This window comes from Carassius auratus, chromosome 7 (genome assembly GCF_003368295.1).
Source record: "Carassius auratus strain Wakin chromosome 7, ASM336829v1, whole genome shotgun sequence".
Taxonomy (NCBI): domain Eukaryota; kingdom Metazoa; phylum Chordata; class Actinopteri; order Cypriniformes; family Cyprinidae; genus Carassius; species Carassius auratus.
The window spans coordinates 16,508,949-16,519,434 of NC_039249.1; the positions used below are offsets into that span (position 1 = coordinate 16,508,949).

The 10,486-nt window shown below is 35.6% G+C and overlaps 1 protein-coding gene across 1 annotated transcript in view; it reads left to right on the forward strand.

The window, feature by feature from the left end:
- Positions 1–5,943, forward strand: part of cep89 (centrosomal protein 89) — a 63,171-nt gene extending 57,228 nt beyond the window's left edge. The window contains 3 exon segments of the mRNA XM_026267640.1: positions 5,298–5,338; positions 5,341–5,513; positions 5,515–5,943. Coding sequence (XP_026123425.1) covers positions 5,298–5,338; positions 5,341–5,513; positions 5,515–5,577 — 277 coding nt within the window. The 3' untranslated portion in view covers positions 5,578–5,943.
- Positions 5,944–10,486: the final 4,543 nt, after the last annotated feature.

The window sequence follows — 10,486 nt, forward strand, 5'->3', positions numbered from 1 at the left end:
CCCGCAGTAAGATTCAGTCTTTTTCTCATACTCTTAAACACATAGATTTGTGTTCATGTGTGTGCATGCGTTGGCCATGTGTTGATCCACTCCAATGGTATGGCTAAACCATCCTTCATTAAGTCTGTAATCCATTACACACCACTAATGAATTACATTAGGATTGCTATATGTGGGTGTGCATGTGTGTCTGTGTTCATGAGACAAACTTGTGTGTGTGTGTGTGTGTGTATTGAATTTTTGGTGCTGAGTAGCCATTTTTGCCCCATGATTAAACTTTGTAATGTAAACAGAAGCAAAATGATCAGATGAGAATGTAAAATGTAGCGTATACTGCAATGATACTGATTCTTTTGCTATCGTACATTAGCAAGGCCATGCGATGTTAATAGATTAACTCTTTAATTGTGCTGTAATATTTCCATATCCATAGCTTGTGAGTTCAGTGCCATGATACGGTCACAGATGTTTCAGATATACATAGGAATTAATAATGTAACAATAATACTTAATTATTTATAAAACATTAGTCAATTGTATTATTTAATATAATAATAGGTTTCTTAGAATCAATACTAAAATTCCACCATACAATCTACAACTTGTCATATATAATAGAATTGCTAGAATGTGTTCAGAATGAAAAATTGGACCTACTTTATATTAAGTGTCTTTTATTTAAATAATTTTTTATTATTTTACTGAGAAATGCATGTATGTAATTGCATCTCCAATTCATTTCTGTTGTCACATCTATAATTACATGTTGACTCCTGCCTAAACCCAACCATAAACCTACCCATACCCACCTCAATAATACAAAAGGTATTTTGTAATACAACATGAACACAATATGTGGACTGTAACAAAGCAATTATTTATTTGTCAGGACCATAGCACCAATAGCTTTGTGGGGCAGTGTGCAGACAAATAGGGCTGTTGCGCTTTGGGCGTCCCAAGTCTGAGTCCCTGCTCGCGGACCTTTCCTGATCCCTTCCCCTTTACATAATATTTTGTCACCTGATGGAAAGTGGGTCCAAAAAACATAATTTTTATGTTTTTAATGACTGACATTTTACGGTGTTATTGTTGTACATTGTTGTGATATATGCTGCCTGAGAGTGGTAACTGCTCTGTAGATTAGAGCAAAAAATGCTTGTTGATCACTGCTGTTTAACTTAATTTTTTAGGTCATGATTTAAACCCACTTCCCTAAAGTAGGTTTAACAGAAACAGACAATGAGTAAACTAACAAAACTTAGTTGATCATGCCTCATCTCGCCTAAGGTACTCCCATTGCTGCTTTCTCAACAACCATAGAGTACATCATGTGGTTACAAACCTAGGACCTTGACCGCTAGATAATGGAAGAAATTAAGCATGAAGTCAAGATTTCTTATCTCTGACATTAGCCATTCACCAGTAAATTACAGCTTGGTTGATGTGACGTAGATGACTTGAATGGCGTCATTCAAAGTGGCTTTTACACACAGTGACACAGCAGAATGTACCACAACCTCATTACTCAAATTACTACTGCTTCCATAAACCTGCTTTCACAAAGTACTCTCCCATCTCTCTCTCTCTCTCTGTGTCTCTCTCATTTCTTTTTTAATCTCTCGTAGAAGACTTTGATGCTAAAACCAGCCGGGTCAATACTGGTCTCTCTCATCTTTCATCTCCTGACGTTCACCACTCAGACGTGTCACTTCATTCCTTCACGCCCACTCGCACCCGTCTCTCTGGTCCTCTTCCCTCTCTCTTCTGGCAACTGGGTCATGAGAATGAGAGCGAAAGCAAACACTAGCAATCGATTAGATGGTGAGAGAAGGGCCTGCAGGAAGCATTATATGAAGAATTATTATTTTCTGCCTTCAGGACGATATTAGTGGGGGAAAATAACCCATTAACCTATAAACTTGTTTTTCTTTAAATATTTTTTCCTGTCTAGATTATTTATATGCACGGATCAGAATCTATGCAAATGTTTCCACATACTTTGATGATGCTTTCAGCTCTCTCAGCTTCCTTTCTATCACAGAAATGCACAAAATAAAATCCATGTGGGCTTACGCATTGAGATGTGATATTAGTGTGTCAGACATGTCTCCTCTGATCTGTCAGACTGTGGGTTTATTTGTCCCTCACTTCTGTCCTCTCTGCATCCCTCTGTCCTACTGTCTGTTGCCCTGAATGACACTATTGATCATCTGACCCACCCACTGACAGCAATCTTTCTCTCTGTTTCTCTCTCTCTCTCTGTTATAAATCTCTAAAGTGACAGGGGCAGGATATCTGTGTGCATAGATAAGACCTTGTTTGGCTTTTGCTGAGACTGCACAATAAGTGATGAATAGAGAGGAGGAAGGGGAGAGGAAAAGGGCACCTACAAGGAGAAATAAAAGTCCCGAGGTGAGAATCTCATTAGGCATTCAAAACTGCCTGAAAACCAGATGAAAATGCACATAGCCATATTTTCCTGACTGTTTGTCAGGATGTAAAAAGAGCCGCCTCCAGGCAACACATCAATGACAAAATGATGTGTAATATTCAGTATTGGGACAGATCTGCTGTTTTGTACCTGAAATCTGGATTTCCTTTTTTTAAATAACCATTTTTAAGTTTGATTCAGAAATGTAGATTTAAGCTTGAAGGTTCAGAATTTGAGCGGTGATGATAGTAAAGCTATTGGTTGTTCGATTAGTCCGTCAGTTCTTTCGAGTAATGAGTGTGAGTATATTGATCCTAATATCAATAGTATCGATTCCAACATTTGTATTGGTATCGGATCAATACTAGCCTGATGAGATCGATACTTTAGGTTACGTTTCTCTCCTCTACTCTTAATACATTGTTTAATACATTCAACGAAGAGTAGACATCTGTGGGTGTATATTCTGGTTGTATATTCTCATCTGCTCATCCCCTGCTATGCTGTGTTTTGATGTCATGCCCTCACGTGACTCCAAGCAGATACTTTTGGCTACAGTGAGAGATGGAACGGTAGAACTTCACATAGTACATAGTGTATAACTGTATACAGCATGGACTTTTTATACAGTATTACTGTCTTCAATCATTAAGCTATGATTGACATTTTAATATTACTTTCTTAATGCATTAAGCCACTTTAGATTTTTTCATCATAATGGTTTTCTATGGGAGTAAAATGCTTAACGTCATGAATCATGTTTGTGTATATATTCTGGCCTCAGCTGTTTGCCTGTACATATTATATATCTATATTTAAAAACTGTATACCGAATTTGGCCTTTTTATAACGCTACCTTCCTCCATTATGCCCTATTAAATTATTTTATAATGGTTATCAATAAGAGGAAATTAAATTCAGCGTGTTGCATTCATATTATGGGTTTATCTTCTTACCTGTACATAAATAGTATATATTTAGTATATATTTTTATCAACTGTATACCAAATTTGGCCTTCATCCAATAAGTCACCTACGGTAAACTTTTCTTTATAAGGGTTTTCTTTGGGAGGAAATCCATAATATGAAAACTTTGAGCGTTGCTTTCATATTTGGGTTCATTTGCATACTTGTATTTAGTTTGCAACATTAATAAGATGTATACTTAGTTTTGTCTTTTAATATTACTGTCTTAAGGTATTTAACCAGGTTAAGTTTTTTCTTTATAACTCTTTTCTGTGGGAGGAAATTGCTTAACATGAAACTGCACATTGCTTTCATATACTGGGCTCCTTTTAGAAAGGCAAATAATATCCATGTAGCTTTAAGGTGAATGTAATATTTTTATTCATATAAATATGAGTTCCTTTTCAAAGTGTAATTGGTCGTTTAAATGTATGTTTTTAAAAGGAAAAAGTATCGCTATTGGTATCAGTATCAGTATACTTGTTGGTATTAGTATTTTATTCTCACCCAGGCTTTATACATCTGATCACAGTAATATTATGAAATATTATTACAATTTATAATAACTATTTTCAATTTGAATATATTTTCAGATGTATTTAATTTGTTTGATGACAAAACAGATTTTTTTAGCATCCTTCAGTCTTCAGTGTCTCACAATTATTCAGAAATCTTTCTCATATGCTGATTTAGTGCTCAAGAAACATTTCTTATTATTATTAATGTTAAAAGCATTTGTGCTGCTTAATACTTTTTGTTTGGAAACTGTGATTCTATAAATAGAAAGTAAAAAAAAACTTAACTTTTTAAATTGTTAAAATATTTATTTTATTTGTATTTAGTCATTCTTATTTATTATTTTTTTTTCAAAATGACTAAAACTTTTTTCTTGGGAAACAGTAAGTTAGCCATGTAACATAAACTTGTCATTGCAAACACATTCTTAAATTAATATTAATTAAAAATACATGAAAGAAAGTACAGTACAAGTAATTTCTGCTTTTTTAACAAAACAGTTATTTGATGGTTTCAGATCAAATATATAGACATAAATATATATATGTTTCTGCGGTGTGTGGTGTCTAAAGTATGGGCGATGAAGTCTGGATGGAGTCTGTCAGGGATGACGTTTATCGATGCAGGCAGAGGACAAGATGGCAGATTAAAAACACATCTTAAAGGGGTAGTTCACCCCAAAATGAAAATTCTGTCATCATTTATTCACCCTCAAGTTGTTCCAAACCTTTATCTTTCTCCTGTTGAGCACAAAAGAAGATATTTTGAAGAATGTTGGTAACTAAATAAAGAAATAAACTCATACTGATTTGGAACGACTTGAGGTTTGAGTAAATGATGACAGTATTTTCATTTTTGGTCTATCCCTGTAAAAACACAGACCTGAAATCTGCAGTGTAAAGGACAGTTGCAGAAATTACTCGCCTCTTTCCACACAGTGGGAGATAAAGAGAGAAAGAAAGTTGTCAAAAGCCATGTGTGTGTGTATGTGAAAGCAAGGATGTGCATCAACAGATGGTCCAGCTAATTGATCTATGATTACGCCAGCTTACACCCCTCCACCGCTCGGTCATCTCATCTCTATCCTTCTCTCTCACTCTGTTCAAGTTGCACATTTCCAGTTTATACCTGTTATTATTGCACAGCTGAGCCCTCAAAACCCAGGTGTGGGAATCCACCACTGCAGGGTACAAAATGACTGAAGGTCACAGAAATGTGTGTGCTCTTGTGAATTCTGAATGCTTGTGTGTGTGTGTGTGTGAAACAGACCTTCTCCCTTTCTGTAGAGTGTAATAATACGAGAGCACATGTTTGAATCAGGAAAGAGCCTACCTATACTGCATTAAAACAAGCCCCTCTCTCTCTCTTTCTTTGTGTTTCTCAGAGAGGTGGAAGGTGAATTGGAGGTGGTTTGGGAGGCAGCGACCAGAGAGAGGTGGTGTTAGCCACCGTGGCTCCAGCCCTACGCAGCACTCCCGGCCAGACTCCTGCCAGGATCCCTGGTGTAGAGGATCATTTGTCCTGCTCGCTGCCCCCTCCCTTCACCTCCAGACAGTGCTGTCTGCCACAGCCTTTACAGCGCAGTCACATGTTTGACTCGGGACTCCGACCAGCGCCAGAATCCGTCTTCTGATGAAAGTGACAGGAGTGGACGGGACCCCTGACATATTTCCATTTCCTCCTTTAACAAGTGTTTTGAGTTCATGAATTAATTTACATTTATCAGAATGCTTTGTGTTTTATGTAAAGAAAAAGCTGTTCTTTCTCTGAACTATGACAAATGTGCTTTGATGATTTTTCCGCATATATGTATACAACGGTTTCTAACCATATGACATTCTCGATTGCTAATAATGATTGTCCTGCAGATGGAGAATGGTACTGCATTTCAGAAAGCATTTGTGACAGAGCTCTTCCAGCAGTAGATACATACAATAACATGAACTATTAGACAAGCCACATGATGAATGAAATCTCTCTCTCTCATTCTCTCTGGGATGAAGGTCTTGAATAAAAGATTGCACTATGGATATCCCTAATTTTCTTTAATAAGGTCAAAATATGTGATGATATAATTAGCATCCTGTTCGTTAGCATTCTAAAAATCCTGTTTGGAAAAAAATATGTTGGAATAAACAATTACATTGTTATTCCAAATGACTAAAAAAATTGCATTTGTCTTGAGGAAACAGTAACTGCTTTTGATTATGCATATACTGCCTCGTCATCAGCAAAGATGTCAAGGATATAAGGTTTTATTTTTATTTTATAGAATATTGCGATTTATTATGATTAAGAAGAAAAAGCATACCACCAGAACACATTCAGAAAAAAAAACAATAAATGCCTTCAGGTGCGTATATATCCATAAGCAGGTCAAAAATAGAGAAATGAAGATCCACACACATCAAGATATACATACACATTTTTATTTATATATATATATATATATATATATATATATATATATATATATATATATATATATATATATATTACTTGAAATCATTTTTGTCTTATGTTCCACAGAAGTTCCTTTTTTTTTTTTTTAATGCAGCATCTATATAAAAACTCTGAGGTTCTCCTGTCCTGAGGAGAGAAATCTTAATTCCATAGATGTGAACAGTGAGTTCTCAAGCAAATCAGCTGTGGTCAGGACAAACCTAGCGAGACAGCAATAAAACCAGACAGTGACGCTATTGCAGTACACCTGATTGATTTTTAAAAAGAACCAGTCTGACTGTTGCAGCATAATTAGGGCAGTCCATAATGGCATTGCACTATTTTAGAGCAAAATTATAACTCTGCAATCACTATGAACAAAACAAACTGCACTCGAGGCGTCTGTTGAAACAGTGGCTCACAGAACTGCAGTCCATGTGTGCAATCTCCCTGCAGAAATAGAGCACTATCGGTTAGCAGTAGCATATTGATTATACATCTCAAAGATTAGCAGTGTAGTATTTCAAGTGTTAACTAACTGTTTATCGATTGTTATGCTTTACTGGTTATGTCTTAAATGTTTTTTTTTTTTATTTAATGTCACAGAATTCTTTTTAGACCAGATATCTTTTGGATAGTGCATCCCAGTGAACTGGAGAATTGAATGAGACCTGCAGTGCTTTGGTAGATTTTATATCAGGAATCTGTATTTTAGGATGAAATGTAGGACAACTGTCTTCCAAAGAGCTACAACTTATCACAGGTAAGAGTAAAAGAAAAAGCGTTGTGTGTGTGAATGAGAGAGAAAGGCTGTTTGTATGCTAATGAGTATGTGAAGCAGCTCTGCAGGTACAGGACACTTGTTCCCTTTCACAAGCCCAGTGGACTGAGGTTCTGACAGCAGAGAAAAATTACAAAGACATCTTAGACTTAACCCTGAGTTCCCGTACATCCAAAACACACACACACACACACATGTACACCTCTCCAGCAGTGTCTTACTTTATAACTATTCTGTAAATGTATTCATATTACTCCAGCTCTTACTTCAGTAGTGGGCTATTAGTCATCAGTTTTGAGAATAGAAAGACATGTTCAGTCCAGCTCCTAAGGCTTTTCACTTGCTTCCCTGGAATTCCTCATTTACATGTACTTTAAAATGAGGAGCTAAAATGATGCACATTAGAATGACCGAATTTAACCTCGTCAGTAATGACATTGGTCTGTTTCATCAGCGGTGCTAATAGAACTAATAGAAGATATGAAAGGAAGTGCTGCCACCTGCTGGTGACTAAATCAAGGCTATATTCAAATAAATGTCACAGTGAAGGGGTAACGGGCAATACCTTTAAATTCATACAGACCACCGAAAATACAATTTCTGGAAAAACACAGGCCTAATGAATGTGAATTCTGATTAATCCGTGACACCTTTTGTGAGTGACCATCTAAATAAATCACACAGTGTAGCATAAACATATATACAGCTCTTGATAAACAGTTAAAGCCCCCGATAGAGGAAGAGCTTGATAAAGTTTAGTACCTGTCCTATGGGATGGTCTAGAGCAGAGTTATTAAAATCTTGTCCTCCCAGCCAATGTGCAGCAGAGTTTAGCTCCAACCCTGATCAAACTCACCCACTTGTGATTTTCTAATGATCCTGAAGACAATGATTAGCAAGCTCAGGCTTGTTTGATTAGGGTTAGAGCTAAACTCTGTAGGACAGCGGACCTCGTGGGCCAGATTTGAGGATCCCTGGTCTAGAGTTATAGATTTGTTTCTTATCTAGGTTAAGATCTCAGTGTAAGGTCATCTGAGGCCTTTTCAAGCGCTCAATCACACTATTGTGTTCTTGTGAACAGAGCCCATGGGCGTCATGCACTCATGATTTTTGAGGGGGCACAGTATAACTGATATAGGCTTAATGCTTTAATTATTTATTCCAAATATTTCCAAACATGTTGACTATGTCAGGAAATATCTCAATTCTCAAATATAATAGATTAATTTATTGATCAATAAATGTTTATGGACAAAGTAGACTATTGGTGTAACTGTAATCTATTAACTACACATGAACAAGTACTAGATATGAGTGTCGTGCCATAAAATATTTTTTAGTAAGATTGACTTTGTATTTAATGTGAATTTAATAATAATATTGCAAGTTAATAATTAAAACACTTTAATTTTACACAGAGCAAAAAAACATTTAAGCCTACATTATCAGATAACATTTTCATTCAGTCAAGCCAGAGTTAAGGCACTCTCACAAACTCCAGTTAAAATCGCTGAAGTTGTTTACACTGTGAAATGAATATTTTTCTTACATACGCACATCTGCACTTTGTCGTTTCTGACGAGAGAATTCGCCAGATAATTCAGCCAGCGAGCGAGTAAACAAAACAACACATTTCAGCGATGACTCATCTGAACGCCTCTGATTGGTCACTGCAGTCATAAGCTCAACAGAATCGTCTGTGATTGGTTATAATGCAGCGCTGCACAGACACACATCTGCCAACGAATGCATATTTGAATTTAAGCAGCTGATGCTGTGCTGCACTGAACAATCTAATCACACTGGTGTGATTGTATCAAATATTATATACTGTAACAGTATTTACAAATTTATAGTATTTTAGTATTTATTAGTTACCATATCAACATATTATAGAATTTTTTTTTAATCTTTTGAAGATATCGTTGAACATTTATTTTACCATAGTAAAATTAAAATTCTGGCTAAATCAATTTTACATCTCAGTTTTTATTGTTAATTTAAAATGAGACAAATATGCTATTAGGCTACTTAATCTCCAATCTGTTAGTTATCAGTTTTTCCGCTTGTGCCCTCTCAAAAATCATGAGTGCATGACGCCCCTGCCTGCAAGGGCAGCCTCTCCCTAATTGTACATGTGGTAACAGGTTTCCTGAATGTGGACTGTAACCGACTACACTATGGGTACATGGCTGGTCTGTCCCATCCAGAGCTCTACACGAGAGATAAGAACCAGTTTGCCAGATTTCTTTTGTGAGTGTTTGTTTTGCTTTTGTCATTTGAAAATGTGTTTTAATTATATTTGAAACAAACTTCCTTGTTTCAATTCAATTCGATTCAGATTTATTTGTATAGCGCTTCTTATGATAGAAATCATTGCAAAGCAACTTTACAGAAAATGTATGTTTCTGTAATATTAAGTAGTAGCTTAGTGGTGACTCAGTTTATGCACATATGGCAGAAATGTATGGAAAAATCTATTAAAGACGTAATCAAACAAGACAACGAACACTATTAGCAGCAATTATTATGATGCAATCAAACTTACAGCAAAATTAGTTGTTTCAGGGTCAGCATCATCTGAGGTCCTCTGAGGGTCAGCATCATCTCTTCTCAGGTGTTCTGGATCCAGACTGGAGCTTGTGTTAATCCTTGTCACAAAACAGAGAAACAAATAGAGACAGAATTAGCGTAGCAGCTGTTCCAATCAAGTAAAATTAATTTGTTTAACCCAAGCTAAATAATAATAATAATGCACATTTGATCAGATATAACTGCAGTACAAGATTATGAGATGCATTATTCTAATGCTTGGTGAAAGAGATGGGTCTTTAATCTAGATCTAGATTTAAACAGAGAAAGTTAGTAACTCTTCTGTCATCATGGTCTCTTCTTTCTTCAGATAATCACATACCTCCAGAAGTCTTGACTTGTGCCATCTGAAATTTTCATCTAAAATTAGGATTTTTATCAGGCTCCTATATATAAGTTCAGTTATTTCACTTTAATAGTCTGGCAAAGGACCTGCACATTGACATTAAAGTAAAATGTAAAGTAAAAAACCTAATCATAGGAGCTTGATAAAAATCATACTTTTAGATGCAAATTTCAGATGGCATTTAGAGGCTTTTGCATCTGAACTGTTCATATATATATATATATATATATATATATATTCAAGTGATTTGTAAATTTAAGGATTTCATTTAAAAATAACATTACTCATTTACAACTTCAGCTTAATACTTGTTAATAAATGCTTAAAACAATTAACTAAACTAGTGTATGTATTCATAATTATGGCTTATTTCTATTGCCCTTTCTATTGACTGTTCTCTGTTGTGCTGTTT